Source organism: Perognathus longimembris, chromosome 7 (genome assembly GCF_023159225.1).
Source record: "Perognathus longimembris pacificus isolate PPM17 chromosome 7, ASM2315922v1, whole genome shotgun sequence".
Classification (NCBI taxonomy): Eukaryota; Metazoa; Chordata; class Mammalia; order Rodentia; family Heteromyidae; genus Perognathus; species Perognathus longimembris.
In genome coordinates, this window is record NC_063167.1 from 5,818,814 (window position 1) to 5,835,880 (window position 17,067).

The 17,067-nt window shown below is 51.3% G+C and overlaps 1 protein-coding gene across 1 annotated transcript in view; it reads right to left on the reverse strand.

The window, feature by feature from the left end:
* Nucleotides 1–745: 745 nt before the first annotated feature.
* Nucleotides 746–17,067, reverse strand: part of Clstn1 (calsyntenin 1) — a 70,093-nt gene continuing 53,771 nt past the window's right edge. Inside the window, 13 exon segments of the mRNA XM_048350198.1 lie at nucleotides 746–2,211; nucleotides 2,834–3,004; nucleotides 3,006–3,019; nucleotides 3,268–3,403; nucleotides 4,699–4,844; nucleotides 5,134–5,304; nucleotides 5,707–5,933; nucleotides 6,452–6,600; nucleotides 6,837–6,994; nucleotides 8,009–8,065; nucleotides 11,751–11,913; nucleotides 13,901–14,022; nucleotides 14,374–14,622. Of these exon segments, the coding sequence (XP_048206155.1) occupies nucleotides 2,014–2,211; nucleotides 2,834–3,004; nucleotides 3,006–3,019; nucleotides 3,268–3,403; nucleotides 4,699–4,844; nucleotides 5,134–5,304; nucleotides 5,707–5,933; nucleotides 6,452–6,600; nucleotides 6,837–6,994; nucleotides 8,009–8,065; nucleotides 11,751–11,913; nucleotides 13,901–14,022; nucleotides 14,374–14,622 (1,961 nt within the window). The 3' untranslated portion in view covers nucleotides 746–2,013.

A 17,067-nucleotide genomic window follows, 5' to 3' on the forward strand; every position in this document is an offset into this window, starting at 1 on the left:
TCCGCGCCAGCCCTGGGCTTCCCCCAAGGTCAGCTCCTGGGCCGCTCAGTCTTCCGAAGCGCCCTGGGCGGACAGGCCCTGCACCTGGGGTTTGCAAAGCCCATCGTGGGCTGAGAGCCCAGCTCACGAGTCCACAGCATGCTTACCACGCGGGAGGCCTGGGGTCCCATCCCGGGACCACTGGCGACAAAACACACAGCTCAGGGGTGCTCCTGGGGCGCTGGCAGCCGCTGGGGCACAGCCTAAGGAGCCCAGGGCCAGCTCTCTCCGTTTTGATGAGCCAGGGATCCGGCAGCCACTGGTACCACTGCGGGGAACCTGCTTTGCCCGCAAGCGGCCGTCCCCTGCCCCCCAACTCAGTGCTGCATCCCCCACCTGAACACCTCACTTGCTCTGAGACAGGAAAAGCCTCGTGTACATGTATGTGTCGTGCTATTTATTCGTCTGGGTGCTCCCTGATGCGGCCTGCGGATCTGCACAGCCACGGCGTTGCTGGGTTGGCTGTGCAGTCTGCGTGCCTGGTGAGAAGAATATTTTCTATTTTTTTAAGTCATGTCATGTTTCTGTACGAGGAAGACAGTTCTGTGTCGATGTGGGCTGGAACAGGCCTGTGAAAACCTCGCACGAGGTAAAGGCAGGTGAAAAGAAATAAAAGCCTTTCTATGTTCTTATGTTCTTGGCTCCAACAGCAATAAGGGAACGCAGGGTTAAAACAGAAGCAAGATGGAAATCAGCCCAGCGTGGCTGGAGTTAGAACCGGAAGTTTTATTGTAGTGTACACACTTTCCAACCTAGCATCAATATACACATCTGAAAGGGGACACAGGACTTCTGCTCTGCGTTAGCGTCTTTCCCTCATCTGAACAGCAGCTACAGGGACAGGACACGGGGGGCGGCCACACAACAGCACAGCACAGCTGTCCGCGTCCACACAGCCATGAGGGGCCCGGGATGGTGTCCAAACATGACCCCCCGCTTGTGGCAATGTGAGGCTCGCGTGGGTTTACACCTGACTACTGAGCCCAAAGCAGGGCTCCTGGCTACCAGGGTACAGATTTCCTCCCCGACCCCCCCCCCCCCCGGCAGGGGCGCCCCCCAGGACCCGGGGTGGAGAGGAGAAGGCAGGGCTGTGTAGGACGCCCGAGCACTTTGCCTGGAGGCGGCAGGCTCTCAGGCCGTGGGTGTGTGCACACGGCGGGGCTCGGTGACGGCCACACATGCCTGTGCCAGCAGGGAAAGCATCGTCTACAAGGCTTGCACACCCAGTCCAAGCTGCTGGGCAGGGTGAGGGTGACCGGGAAAGGGAGGGTGAGAAGCCAAGGCCCACGCCACTCCCCACCCCCCACCCCCCGAACAGGTGGATTCCAAGGCCCGGGACACCCCCAGCTTCCAAAGAGGGACCCCTGCCCCAGTCCCATCAGCAGCACCCCAAAGCCTAGGACCCTGACCGCACAAGGAGACCAGACAAGGCGGGGTGGGCAGACCTCTCCAGCCTGGCTTGAGGCGGGACTCGAACCCTGGGACCCCCTGTGCCTTGCTTTCTCAACTTCACTTACATTTCTGGACTACACTAGCACAAAGGACACATAGAATCCCTATTTATTTACAAAATATTAAAAAGTCAGTTGGTCATCTACATATTAACCCCATTCTGCCATTTTGTACATGCACTAGTTTGGAAAAAATAAAAACTTTCTTTAAAAAAAAAAATGAAAGGAAGAAACCATGGTTACCCGGTGAGATGGGGCACTTGTACCCGTCAGCCCGGCCCTGCTGCAGCACGCGGGGGACGCTGGCCGCATGGGGGCTGCCAGGGAGGAGGCGCCAGCTCCTGGCATAGCTGGCAGAGCGACTGGGCAGAGGGAGGGCGGAGGGCGGAGCCTAAGGTCCTACACACCAAGCACGCGGACGAGGAGCGACGGGGGAGGGAGGGTCTGCAGACCTGCTGGCCGAAATCACTTTGTACACCGTGGCCGCGCTGGGCGGGGGGAGGGAGGACGGGCGGGGCGTGCGCTAGTAGCTGAGTGTGGAGTCGTCCCATTCCAGCTGCTGCTGCCGAGTGGCGTTCTGGCCATCTCCCGGGCCACCCTCCTCCTCCTCGCTGCTCTCTGACTCAGCGCTGGTGATATCCTCTTCCTCCTCCCCATCCTCGCTCTCCTCCTCCTCCTCTTCCTCCTCCTCCTCCTCACTGCTGTGCTGGTCCTCGTAGGTCTGGTGAGTAAACAGCGGTGTAAGCCCAGCTTGTGGCTCCATCACCACGAGGGAAGGGAAATGCCCCAGGGACTCTCCAGCGAGACAAGGGGTCCGGGGCTGAGGGGAGGGGCCTGCCGGGGATGGCCGGGGCTGAGGGGAGGGGCCTGCAGGGGATGGCCTGGGCTGAGGGGAGGGGCCTGCAGGGGATGGCCAGGGCTGAGGGGAGGGGCCTGCCGGGGATGGCCAGGGCTGAGGGGAGGGGCCTGCAGGGGATGGCCTGGGCTGAGGGGAGGGGCCTGCAGGGGCTGGCCGGGGCTGAGGGGAGGGGCCTGCCGGGGATGGCCTGGGCTGAGGGGAGGGGCCTGCCGGGGATGGCCTGGGCTGAGGGGAGGGGCCTGCCGGGGATGGCCGGGGCTGAGGGGAGGGGCCTGCAGGGGCTGGCCGGGGCTGAGGGGAGGGGCCTGCCGGGGATGGCCCGGGCTCCCTGCTGAGAGGCAGGCAACAGTGGCCCTGGAGCCTTGGGTCACCCATGTGAAAACGAGTCCCCTAACCTGCAGAGCTGTCATTCAGATGTGTGACGCGGGCCCACGCACGCAGAGGGGCCGTGGCTAGGCTCTGCGTCAGGCCCGTCCACTCCTACCTCCATGGGGTTGACAGTGATGGTCAAGGCAGAGTCGTCCCAGTCCATCTCGTTCTCCTTCCCCGTGTCCTGGTCCCGCATGCTGCGCTGGTGTGCGGCCCGGATCCGAAACACTCCCAGGATAATCATGAACACCAGGAAGCTGACACACACCACAATCACCACCGTGGCGGGTACTGGGGACAACTGCAAAGACACCGGGAGGTGACGCAACCCTGACGGCCGTGCTGAGTCCCACAAGCTCGTGGGACTGCCTCGCCCGACCTTCAGAGACCAGGATGGAATACAGCAAAGGCTCAACTCTCACGTGCTCTGTGGCCACAGGAGAGCTTTGTGTCCTTGTGTGACAGGACCAAGCACACAGAGAGGAGGTGTCTGCCCGACCCTAGGTGGATGCCCGTGTTGGGGCTCCAGAGCTTCCCCCACTGTCCTACCTGCGAACGGGTGAGGATTGGCCAGGTTGTGGCCTGACAGATCCACGAAGGAGCGGTGCTCGGGGTGAACGAACTGTGGCTGGGCGGCCATGTGGTTGGCGTGTTCCACAGGATTGGCCGTGTGGATCACATTCACCTGTGGCGAAGAAAAAGGGCGTCACTGCTGACGGAGGCCCGCGTGCGCCCCGGGGGCCCAGAGAGGAACGCGAGGCGGCGGCTGGCAAGCGCACTGAGCGGTCCCTGGATGGGGGCAGATGAGCGTGTGTGACCAGAAACAAAAGGGAGGCACGGGAGGCCAGGGCGGGAGCTCATGCCCGCCAGCCACGTCACAAGGAGAGTCAACAGAACACGGGTCCAGCCCGGGCATAAACGTGGGACCCGAGGCCTAAAAGAACTGAGGCAAGAGGGCTGGAGGTGTGGCTCAAGTGGTAGAACGCTTGCCTAGCAAGCATGGGGCCCCGAGTTCAAGCCTCACAACTGCACTCAGAAACTGCTCATACTGAGATGCTGCGGACCCGCGAGGTTGCCGCTCTCCTCCGCATCTGCTGCCGGCCTGTCTCATCTGCCGTCTGCGCGCACAAGCGTGCACAGAAGCAGGTCCTCGGCTCGTCACTGAGGAAGCACTTGGTGTAGAGCATCTTCTTCCTTTACCCCAAGGCCTGGCCACGTGACAGACCGCCAACCACAACTATTGCTGCCTTTTAAACCCGTTACCCCGGTTCAAATAAAACGCTCCTCAGCACTGTGAACGGAGCCTTCTGCTGCCACTGAGGCCACGGTAGAGAGGGTCCAGCAGGAAGAACAACTTTGAGTCCATTTACCAAACCACTGAGGCCTGAGCAAGGGAGAAGCTGTGGTACGGTCTGATGGCAGAGCAGCCAGGATGAACGCCGCCAACCTTGGAGGATTGGGCCAGCCTGCGGCCAGTGTCTGTGTCAGTAGCTCATCAGCCAGGGGCCTGCTTTTATCCTCAACAAGGCAAAGACCCCTTAGCTCCCTGGAGGATGTTCTTTCTAGAATGGTGCCCCCATGTCATTCTCACATGGGAAATCCCAAGAAACCACCACTCTAAGCCAGCAACACAGACCTGACCTGTAGCAGACCCCATGACGGAAGGAGCATGGCCGCTGCAAACGCGCTAGAACCTGGCCTGAGTAATCCTAGCTACTCTGGAGGCCTCAAGAGGTCAGAGGACTTGGGCTTGAAGTCAGCCTGGGCAGGAAGGTCTTTGAGATTCCATCTCCAGTTAACCAGCAAAAAGTTTAGCTGGAGGTGCAACTCAAGTGGTGGAGCACAATGAACAAGAAAGCTGAGCAAGACTGCAAGGTCCCGAGTAGTACTAGCAAACAACAACAAAAACCTGGAGTCAGCAAGCACCGGGCCGGGCGCGGCGTGCTAAGTGCTGAGTCCCGCTGGGATCCTTGGACTCACCTCCACCTTAAACTCGTTGCTGAGGTAGCGGCCATTTAGCTCAGAGCAGATGAGCTTGAACTTCCGGTCAAGCAGGGATCTGGTATGCCAGTTCCGATAGCGCAGGAGGTGCAGAATCTCCTCGTAGCTGGCCATGGTGTCCACACCTACAGGGCGGAAGGGACAACCGTGCCAAGCAGCTCACGTTTACGAGACTCAAAGGGCCACAAAGGCGAAGTCGGACCCCTTGATTGGCCACCATAGGAACACATTTGTAGCTGAGTGGGGGGAAACGCAAAGCCTATGGGGGCATTTTCTGCCGAGGGTATGTGCCACCCCGTGCCTCAGCCCCACCCTAGGTAAGCAGTACCCACTTCCCCTCCCCGTCCTGAAGGGGCCCGTGGTCAACAGCGTCCACCTTCTGTTCCGGGCCTCTGGCCCACTCCAGCCTCTCACCTGTGAAGACCACGCCCTGGTCGGAGTGGCTCACTTCTATGCCCTTCTGCTGCAGGCGGGCGGCATCCACCTCCAGGCTCTCCTGCTCGGGATTCAGCTCCTCCCCCTCCACTGTGACCTCACAGGTGTCCAGGTCATGCACGATTTCCTCAGACACCAGGGACTCTTGCACTGTAGAAAAGGTCCAACCAAAACTTGCAGAGGCCACAGGACTCAGTGGACAGCTGGTTCATGCTCAAACTAACAAAGCCTTTCTAAGAACCAGGGGATGTGGGAGGAAAGACTTGAGAACTGGGGTGCGGCTCAGTGGTAGAGCCGGTGCTTAGCATACACAGGCCCTGGGTTCCTTCCCTACCACTGGTGAAGAGCAAGGTACTTGATGAGTCCCCAGCAAGAACAATGGGAACGATGTCCATCTGGGCTGGCCTTCAAACTGCACCTAGGAAGCTGACAGGCTCCACAGGGAGGTTTTCAAAGACCATAATGACTCCAGTCACCAGCAGAAACATCCCAAAACCCACAGAGAAAAAGCGCTTGCTATATAAGTGGCAGCCAATGGCCGAGCACTCTCACCCGTGGGGTCCTCAGCCCCATCCCCTTCGGGCTCCACTTCTCTTGTGATGGTGCTGATGATCCGAAGCTCAGGGAAGAGGAAAACGCCTTCTGAGCTCTCAAACTCAGAAGCCGCGCGGGCAAAATGGTGGATGCCGCTCAGGCTGATCTTGGGCTCCTCAGGCTGCAAAACCATCACATAGCCTTCGACTGGGGGAACCACAATGCAAGTGGCCTCGTTGAAACACCTGACAGCAACAAGCAGGAGGGAAGGGAAGGGAAGGGAAGCGTCAGGGCCTGGGCAGCCCCTTGTAACCCACAACTGCAAGGGTTTGTGGAGGTGGCACCCACAGCTTCCACAAGGACTTGGAGGGGGCAGACGGTGCCCTCCCCAACACACTTCCCAATATGACCACAGACGGTTTCCAATCCCTCGGGAGCAAGTGATGGCTTGCCTTTCCTTATGCAAAGGAAGTAAGGATGCTCTAAAACCAAGTGTGAGGCAGTATCATGGCAGGATCACGGTCTGAGGCTAGCCCTAGGCAAAAGGTGCAATTGCCATCTGAATCACAAGGAAGCAAAAAGGGCTGGCACTATGCCTCAAATAGCAGGGTGCTTGCCTAGCAAGTGTTGAGACCCCAAGTTCAAACTTCGGTACTGCCAAAAAACAAACAACCCTCGACCCCCCACCCCAAAGCCTAAGTTCATAATTTTCTTCTCAAGGGTCACTGAGTAAAAACAAATTTGTTTGTAAAGGGAGACATACTTGACAGTGCTGGAGATTCGGAGCCTTCGGATGCCAGGTGTGGGGAACTGCCTTGAGTTGACATAGGACAGATGCTGCATGGCCTTGTCCAACTCCCCAACATCGTCTCCCTCCAAGGTCAACACCGACTGACTGGGGCTGGCTTGGATCTGAAATCATGCCGAGGGAGGGCAAAGGAGGAGAACAAGGTTCCAACTGCAGAGCATGCCCACAGCAATGTGAATTGATGTGGGAAAGAAAAGTGCAGATGAGACGAGCCCCTCTTTCACACAAGGGTAACACCCAAGGTGCACACACACCCAGCCCAATGGTCCGCTCCCCCCAGCACCTCCCCACGTGTGTCTAGGCAGCACCATGCACACTGGGTAGGCGAATGCTGTGTTACCTGCACACCCCGGCCACTGTCCTCAGGAAGCTGGAGGTCTAGCCCCTCTTTGCAGGTGTACAGACAGTCAATCACCTTCTTATCTGCCAGCTTCCCAGAACGGACCGTTAGACCAGCCAGGTTGCCGCGGAAAAACTGGGTCATGTGTAGGTCGCCACCTTGGGAAGAAAGGGAGAAGCGAGGCGTGAGGCGTGTGACGCAGAGGCTCCGTCACCTCAAGGCAGTGTTACCGGTGTGGCAGCTCAATGGATGGACATGCAGGTTAGTTCAAACCAAATCCTGTTAGCTTTGCACTCTACATGGAAGCGCAATGAAGACATTAAATCGTTTATGATCATGCACATGGTCTGGAGAAGAGGAGATGAGGTCTTTACCTAAAGCCCAGGAGCCAGGAGATCCTATCAGAGTCCCTGGTGCTGGTGGCTTACCCGGAACTTAGCACCCCAGGGCACAGCGACAGTTCAGCCAGCACCAGCCACTGCCACTGGTGGGCTGAGCCCACTGTGGGCTGCTGTCCCTAACTGTGGAAGCATGGCTGCAAGCATGACAGGAACACAGGGAGGTGCGGTCACCACCTGCACTAAAGCCCGCTCCATCCACACTATCTCCAGGGAGCCGCCCTTCGCCAAGGCCCATCCTCTCTCTCACAGGACGGGAAGAAGCCATAAGGAGAGCAACCACCCGGAGGATGCCCTTCAGACGACAATGAAGAGCCAAAAACTAAACAGGCCTCATTATGACAAGGGCGCGGGACACGGCAAGTCATTGCTAGGGACAGAGAACTCTAGGAAATGTCCATTTAGAACCTGATATCGATCAAAAGAGAAAATCTAGAAGCCAGTCTTTTCCCGTCTTGTGGCTCAGCTGCATGAACGCCATGGGAGAGCCAGGGAGGGCACAGTGGGAAATGGGGGGGGGGGGGGGGGGCTCAGTGAGGAACGAAGGACCCCGCCAGCACACGGCATGGACGAGTCATCTGCCTGTTTGAGCAGGCTCAGAATGGCAGACGAGGAAGTCCCAGGAGGTGACGGGGAAGCTCAGGGCAGGGAAGCAGCTGAGGGCGCCAGCGCTACGATGCAACCCGTGCATTTCATGCGACACACGGAATGAATCAATGGTTCATCTTTAAATGAAACACACTAGTGAATTATAGGGGGAAAAAATCCAGCAACCTGCGGAGGCCATAGTCACAGGTTCAGTTTCATTGTCACTTTCAAGTCCTGAATACTCTGTGGAAAAGCAAGACAAAGACAACAGAAAAGCACCAACAGGTTAGGGTCTTCAAACTGGACTGCAGAGATCAGTTTTGAAGCAAACATAAAACCCCAATATTTTCCAAAGAAGAAATTCCCTTTTTGCCCCCCTGGGGGACATGTTCCGTGTAGATAGATACAAGCTCGAACTCCACCACCTTTCCCTGGAGGGGTATTTTCAACCCCACACTTCTTTGATATCTTTTATTCTATCCTCTCATATCTTCTTGTCAGAACATAAATTCAAACTAAAGTGGTAAGGGCATGGGACACGGCAAGTCACTGCTAGGGACGCTGGGAAATTCAGTTTAGAACTTGGTATCACTCAGAAGAGAAAATCTAGACACCAGTCTCTTCCTGTCTTGTGGCTCAGCTGCATGAGTAGCATGGAAGAGCCAGGGAGGGCGCGGTGGGAAAGGGGTGGGGGGGGGGCTCGGTGAGGAACTAAAGCACGCACACTGACTCCAATGTTCTGTTCAGCGTAGGCTACCAAAGCAGGACACTGGAGAAGGCACAGCCTCAACGGCAGCATCACACCACATACAAAATCTGGACCAACATCGCCTTCAAACAAGGAAGACCATTTTTTTTTCGTGGAACTAGAGTATGAATTCAGGGCCTTATTGTTGCTTGGCTGGTGTTCTACCACTTGAGCCACATCTCCAGCCCTGGTTTTTGCTGGTTATTTTGTTTGTTGAGTCTCGCCGACTTTTCTAACCCATGCTAACTACAATCCTCGGGATCTCAGCCTCCTGAGTAGCTAGGATTACAGGCCACTAGCCACTAGCACCTAGCAACAGGAAGACGTGTGTGTGTGTGTGTGTGTGTGTGTGTGTGTGTGTGTGTGTGTGTGTGTGTGCGTGTGTCTGTGTTTTCTTCCCCCCCCTTCCTGGTCCTGGGGCTTTGAACTGAGGCTGTCCCTCTTTTTGCTTAAGGCTGGTGCTCTACAATTTGAGCCACAGCATCACTTCTGGCTTTTTCTGGGTAGTTTTTTGGAGATAAGAGTTTCATGGACTTCTCTGCCAGGGCTGGCTTCAAATGGCGATCCTCAGATCTCAGCCTCCTGAGCAGCTAGGATTACAGGCGTGAGCCACTGGCTCCCACTGAGTCTACATTTTGGAAGCTCATTGCCTGTCTGAGCTTTAAGCAACAGAAAAATGAAAGCATTTTAAAGCACTTTGTCTGGAAAGGAGACTAAGCAGTGAGGGATCTCACCCAGATGAACAAATCTCAGGGCGGACCCACGCTCTTCACTTGTAGAAGCTGCAGATCAGGGCTGGTCTGAAGCCCTGCCACCAGGCATCATCATCCACAAGTTTGGGACTGTGCTGTAGGGGACAGGCCTCCCCTCCCGGGGCTGCCCAGTGGGCTCAGACCCTCTGTGCACTAAGTGTGGGACACATCTTGGGCAAGGTCAGACCTGTCCAGGGGAAGTGGTGTGCCACTTCTACACCCACTGCCATTTCTTAGCACACAGTTACTGCTGCCACTGTGTCCAAGGTCCACCAGCTGCTGCCCACAGACTGGCCTCCCCAAAATGAGCCTGCAGGAAGAGGCTCACCTCCACTGGAGGGAAAGGGCACCCTCCTCCACGTTAACCAAAGCTTAAAGAGTTTGTGCTTGTTCGGTCTAGGAATTTTTGGTCTAGGCCCATTTTTCTGGCTGAGGATGTTGAGAGTGGAGGTAGAAGGAGATGAGAGAAGATGAACAGTAATTGCCATTTGACGGCAGGGGCACTGTGAGTGAACAGGAACCACAAGCAGCAGGGCAGAAACATGAGGTTTGATTTCCTTTCTTCCTGTTACCATCTCCCTCCCCCCTCCACTGGGAAGTATTCTACATTTGAGCCATGCCCACAGCACTTCTTGCTTTACTGTCTTTGGTGCTCTATCACTTGAATCATGTTTTGGGTAAGTGGTTTTGCAGATAGGGCATTTTTGCCCAGGGCCAGCTTCAGAATACAACACTTCTACCTAAGACCTCCCTCATAACACTTTTATCTATGATCATATGCAGAGACCACCATACCCAGTTGAGATAGGGTCTCAATAATTTTTTGCCTAAGCTGGTCTCAAGGGATGACCTCCACCTTCTGGGTAGCAGGGGTCACCTGCATGGGCCACCAAGCCCGATTCTTTCATCGTTTTGTTTTGTTGCCAGTCCTGGGCCTTGGACTCAGGGCCTGAGCACTGTACCTGGATTCTTTTTGCTCAAGGCTAGCACTCTGCCACTTGAGCCACAGTACCATCTCTGGCTGTTTTCTATATATGTGGTGCTGGGGAATTGAACCCAGGGCCATATTCCCAGCCTTCTTTCATAGTTTTTTTTTTTAATTAATTAATTAATTTTTTGCCAGTCCTGGGGCTTGGACTCAGGGTCTGAGCACTGTCCCTGGCTTCTTTTTGCTCAAGGCTAGCACTCTGCCACTTGAGCCACAGCGCCACTTCTGGCCATTTTCTGTATATGTGGTGCTGGGGAATTGAACCTGGGGCCTCATGTATATGAAGCAAGCACTCTTGCCACTAGGCCATATCCCTAGCCCTTTCATAGTTCTTTAATTCAAGTTAAAGCACCATGCTTCCAAAGGGAGAAAATAATATCCAAAGGGAATGGTTAACAAACACATGTAGTGATGGTGACCTTGAAATGACAGAAAGGAAGTCAAATGCAAAGGCCAAAGTAGGGATCACGCGCCTCAAGGTAGTCTGAGGGGTCCTCTGTTCTCTTAGATGAGAACAATTAATAGTTATTTCCATTAACTTCAGATCTTTAGCATCTCCTTTGGCCATAAATGTAGATGACAAACCATGGCAGTCACCAGTACAAGCACACTGATACCTTGATATCACACCCTGGCCACTTGCAGGTGTCAATCCATTGCCATGAAGCCTGAGCCTGTCTTGTTCAGAGAGCGCTGTGGATCTGGCGAGCTCCGGGGCAGGCAGTGTACTGAATGGTGTCAATGACGAGAATCCATTCCACAGGGAATGTTCTAACGTCTGGTCTGGCAGGATCCTGCAGGGATCCTGGATGCACTGGCTTTGTGATTCATCATCTGAGACACCATGGACCGGCTACTTCTGAGTTCAGTTTCTTTAGCCACACAAACAGGATTGTGAGGATTTCTGGAGATCATTTATATAAAGTGAATGGCACACGGCCTGCCATTTAATACGAGGGCCTCAAGGAGCAGTGTTTTTGTTTTGGTGGTGGGGACCATATTCCTCTCTAGTCTTTCCATAGACACAGTCACAGAATCCTCTTCAAACATGGCACGTGCTGAAAGAGTATATCAGTTCCTACCAAACTGTCTAGCTCTGCAGCCTTTGGGAGGATTGCTGCCCAGTGCTTGTCTTTGCAAACTTCAGTACGCAGATGTATTTATAAATGAGTTCCCTCAATTACATGCTGCCTCCACGCAGCACTCCCTCCCTCCCAGGTTCAAAGGGCAAAGGTGGTACGGTGCTCTACTCCATTAACACACCTTTACTCAACACCCAGAGATGGAGTTACGGCCATTTATGACACCATCAGTGTCCCCAAAGAGGGTATGCACAGAAAAAGGAAATAATAAATAAAATGAAGGAAAACAATGTGAGATTCCAATAATACACACATTCTTTAACTCCTGAGCCTTGGTGAACAGTAGCCAATGACTTACCTTGCCAGCAAGCACCAACTACAAGCTGAGTTTCGATCTTGGTTGGATGAAGTGGGTAATCCTCAGTCACAGAGAAGGGCTCATGAGAAACCCCATCCACATACAAAGTCACACTCGGGAATTCCACATTGAGGACGAAGTGGTGCCATTCCTCATCACACACCTACCCAGGGCAGACAAGCAGGAAAAGTCATGCATAATGAACATCCGTTTCCTACAAACAAGATTTGAAAAGAAATGTAACAACAAAGTATTCTGCAAACATATCTCACCAAAAAGGGACAAGTCAACAACATCATTTCTGGGACATTTCAAACCAGGTAGCATTCATTACTCACTCACCACAAGACAGGACCCCAGGAAGCAGCTCACTTTTCCACCAATAGCGTGACACAGGAAGTTCCTCAATCAGCAAGCTGGGTACTCACCTTCTAATGGCTGACTTAGGCTGCTACCTAGACATTCTTTTTCTGAATCAAAATTAAAAGCAACTCTGATCTCATAATAAGGTGCACAAGTTGTCAATTTCTTCAAGTTGATCATCTAAATAGGAATTTACTTGGGACCTGTAGTAGCTAGCTCAGTGCCATGTGCAAAAGCCCTTGGATGGATCCCTGGGACACACATGACATACATACATCATACATACATACACATACATACATACGAAAGTCAGAACCCATGGCTCAGACTTTAAATTACTGTGTTCCTTTCCTGTTGTGAATGGACATCATGAATATCTAACAACCAATTTCCATGTACAATCTCTATTTGGATCCTGATTCAAGCAAACAAGCTGCAGACACAAAAACATTTAATGAAGCCAGGCGCCAATGGCTCATGCAGGTAATCTTAGCTACTCAGGAAGCTAGTTCAACCCAGCCCAGATAGAAATGCAAGAAATTCTTACCTCCAATTAACCAGCAAAATGCCACAAGTGGTGGAGGCATGGCTCAAGTGGTAAAACACTGACTGTGAGCTAAACTTTTTTAAAAGGCTATCAAAAGCAAGTGGCCCTGAGTGCTGCCATTGAGCTTTTTTTACTCAAAGCTAGCACTCTACCACTGAGCCATAGCTCCACTTCTGCTGTTTTTGCTTCAGTTTTTGTTTTTCTGGTAGCTAATTGGAGGTAATGGTCACATAGACTTTGCTGTCAGGGCTGGCTTTGAATTGTGATCCTCAGATCTCAGCCTCCTCAGCAGCTAGGATGAGGCCAGTGCCTGGCCCCCAAAAAGTGTTAAAAGGTATTTTTAGCTCTTACTTCCTGCATGGGGAGCAGGAAATCTTTCTTGTATTTTTCCCTGCTCTAACCCTATTATAGTAAAAACAAATCCTTGCTAAAACTTGAGGGGAAAAAAAGTCACATCACTTAGAGATAATAGAACCAACTGGATACTCCACCTCACCACAACTGCATACTCTTCTCACTCATTAGGCCTGGGTTTCTATCTATCTTGCAATTGTTTTAGACAATGTTACCCTTGAGCCAACACAGGCACATCCTAATAATACGCCTTTGTTCACTCACTGCACATGAACCAAATAAAATTAAGCTAATGCCAAAGATTCCATTCTTATTAAAACCCTAAGTCAAGAGAAGAATTGATCTAATTCTAACAAGGCTCTCAGTTTATGGCCCCCCCAACCCCATCTCTTCATTTCCTGTAACACATGCATTTTGTTCATCTGATAACTGTCCAGCCTTGGGCAGTGCTAATCACAACCGTAGGAAAATTAGCTTTGCAAAGACATGATATCCTTAAAAAAATGTAATGTGATCTTATGTCAAAACTGTAAACTACCTTGTGTGTGGTGTTTCAAGGACGTCAAGATTACTGGTTCCTTGAAATTTTAAAACACTCTGTGTGCCTTAACTGCTGAGTCACTCCAGCAGTGACTCACCCAGGGCCAGAGGGATAAACAATGAATAAATTAATATTTAAGCGAATGGCCTTTGTAAGCAGTAATATTTTCAGTTTGATATGTATCTGTATCTCGTGTATAAAATCCACACATGGAAATAAAGACTATCAGGGGAAGCATGTCAGCGAGTTGAAGGTGCTGGCTTATGATCACAGACAGGCACCATGATATACCCACACAAGGCTGCAGGGCCTAAAGAGCCCTAGTGCTGAGGTGCACCTGCTCACCTGACTCAGCTTCCAGTGGAATTCTGCAGGTTTGTATTTCTTTTCCTCAGAGGGATCCTGGCGCAGGAGGAAAATAAGCCTGCACCCGTGGACATAGAGCGAATAATGGTGTCGGTTCATATCTGCAAAGATAGTTTCTATGGGTAAATTGCCAACTTAAGACCCAAGGGAGGGATAAGAGCTATTTCCTTAATGGATTTTAAGGACACAATTTTATCTGCATAAATGAACCCTCCAGCTGGGACAAGGCAGGGTTGAAGCACAAATCCACTTGGGTTTAACTGTGAGGTTAGGCCCACAATAACTGCTGAGTAAAACTAATCAATTCCTGAATGCCATGTCTCTTGAGGACATTGGGTCCCCAGTACAAAATAAAGACCAACAAGAGGCTTTGGGGAAGCCAAAGGCACCTACTTCCAGCCACTACCCCATGGAAACTGAAAAGGGGCATCATGTACAGAAACAAAACCTACCTGTTTTGTCTGAACTGCAGAGAATCGTCTCCTTCTTCCGGCCAAAAGGCCCGTGCCGCATCCACACAGAAATTGTAAAGGGCTCTTTGGGGTTGAGGGACACAATGCCATCTGGGATCCTCACTGCCTGAGTGCCGTTGAACTCGAATACCTGGTCACTATCGTGGCCGTTGTCAGTAGGGAGGCCGATGGTCCAGTTCAAGGAGCTGCTGGGAGAAGGAAGCAGCTCGGCAGTGCCAGCAGCAGCCCCTGAAACCACAGCAATGCCCAATGTAGGAGGGGTTCATAACCACACAAAAGCATGGGTGTTACCAGAGTATCACAGGGTTATTCTAGGTACTATTTCAAATTTACCTTTCCTCAAAAATAAGAGTAATTTTATTGTTCCTATTAATGTGCTGTACAGAGGAACCACCATTTTGTAATTGGGTAGTAAGTACATTTCTTTTTTTGTGAACCCCTTCCTTCACTTTCTCCCAGTTCCCCCACCCCGCCCCTGCCCACAAGTGGCACAGGTCATTTTCCAAACAGTGTACACTGAACAAATGCACAGCTGCATTTGTTCACCCTCCTTCTGCCTTCCTGTGCCTTCCCTTTACTCCCTTGGAAGAAAAAAAACCCAAAAAACTGAAATATAATAGCACAGATAGGAGAGAGACTTGACAAGTGGAACTGTATTAAAATAAAAGTTTCTGCACAGCTAAGGACATAGTTACTAAATCAGAAAGAGAGCCAACGAAATGGGAAAAGATCTTTACCAGCAATACATCAGACAAAGGCCTAATATCCAATATATACAAGGAGCTCAAGAAACTAATTCCTCCCAAAGTTAATACACTAATTACTAAATGGGCAAGGCAGCTACAGAAAGACTTCTCTGAAGAAGAGGTAAGAATGGCAAAGAAACGCATGAGGAAATGTGCCTCGTCCCTGGCTATAAAGGAAATGCAAATCAAAACAGCTCTGAGATCCATCGCACCCATTAGACTGGCCAACATTGTGGACTTGAACTACAGATGCTGGTGGGGATGTGGGGGGAAAGGAACACTACGGAACCACTGGTGGGAATGTAAAACGAGTACAACCACTCTAGAGGTTCCTCAAAAAACTAAACACAGACCTTCTCCACCACCCTACCGGTTCAGGGCATCAACCCTGAGCATCATGAAGCAAGATTTGATAAGGACACCGGCACATCCATGTTCACTGCTGTTCCATTTACAATAGCTAAGATATGGAAACAGCCAAGATGCCCCACAATAGATGAGTAGATACATCTATTTTACAATGACATTTTACACAGTCATTAGAAAGAATAAAATAATGTCATCTGCAGGGAAATGGATGGATGTGGAACAAATCACGTTAAGTGAGGCAAGCCAAGATCAGAGAGACAAATAGCTTGTGTTCTGTCTGATATGTGGAAGTTAGGTCTAAAACACACTGGGACATAAGAAATTGCACAGAATTCTAGATACTCACATACAGTGACAGCTAAAGAGGATAGTCTTAGGAGAGATTCACAAAGGTGCAATGCCTAAATGCCTCTTCATATTTATATAAAATACACATACTGAAATGAGTTCCAAAGATATGGAATCCAAATTTCTGATTTTTTTTTTTTTGCCAGTCCTAGACCTTGGGCCAGTCCTAGGGCCTGAGCACTGTCCCTGGCTTCTTTTTTGCTCAAGGCTAGCACTCTGCCACTTGAGCCACAGCGCCACTTCTGGCCATTTTCTATATATGTGGTGCTGGGGAATCGAACCCAGGGCTTCATGTATACGAGGCAAACACTCTTGCCACTAGGCCATATTCCCAGCCCCAAGGGGAAATTTTTATAACTGTCATTACATATTTTCAAGGTCAATTTTTTTCTTTTTGGTGTTAGGGATTACACTTAGGGCTTCTTGTATAGACATAGACTATTACTGAGTTGTACCTTCAGTCCCCCAAATTTAAATTTTTCCACCAAAATATTTTTCTGCAAATTCTTTAGTCTTGGGAGTAGCGCAACTCCTCTGGACCAGCCTGGTTGGTCTGTGGATTAATATGAGACCTTGACCCAAATCTCAGCTCTGCCACACTCTAAAGTGTACTACTGGGCAAGCTATTAGCCTCCCTTAATCTCAATTAGTTCCTTTATAAAAACAAAGACAATCCCACCTGCAGGCCTGTTGGGACGATTAAATTAAAGCACACATGGAAGTACTTGGCCTCTGGTATATTATATGCCAGGATTTAAATACTGAATCCTAGCTGGGTGCCAGTGGCTCAAGCTAATTCAGGAAGCTGAGAGCTGAGGATGATGGTTTGAAGCCAACCACGGGCAGGAAATGTCCATGAGTCTTACTGCCAATTACGCACAAAAAAAGGTGGAAGCGCAACTGTGGCTCAAGTAGTAAACTGCTAGCCTTGAGGGGGGACAAAAAAGGCTCAAAGACAGCCCATAGGGCCTAAATTCAAGGCCCAAGACCAACATATATATACAAAAAATTATCAAATACAGGCATGCTGTAGACAGCTGACAAACATATGTATTTGTCTTGTCATACACCAACTGACTTCATGAGCTTTATAGGACCTGACATTGTATTGCTGGATGATAGCCTTCATCCACCACACCAAGCTAAGGACTAATTTTAGTTTTTGATAGGTCATGGGACTTGAGCTTCTTTTGCTCAAGGCTAGCATTCT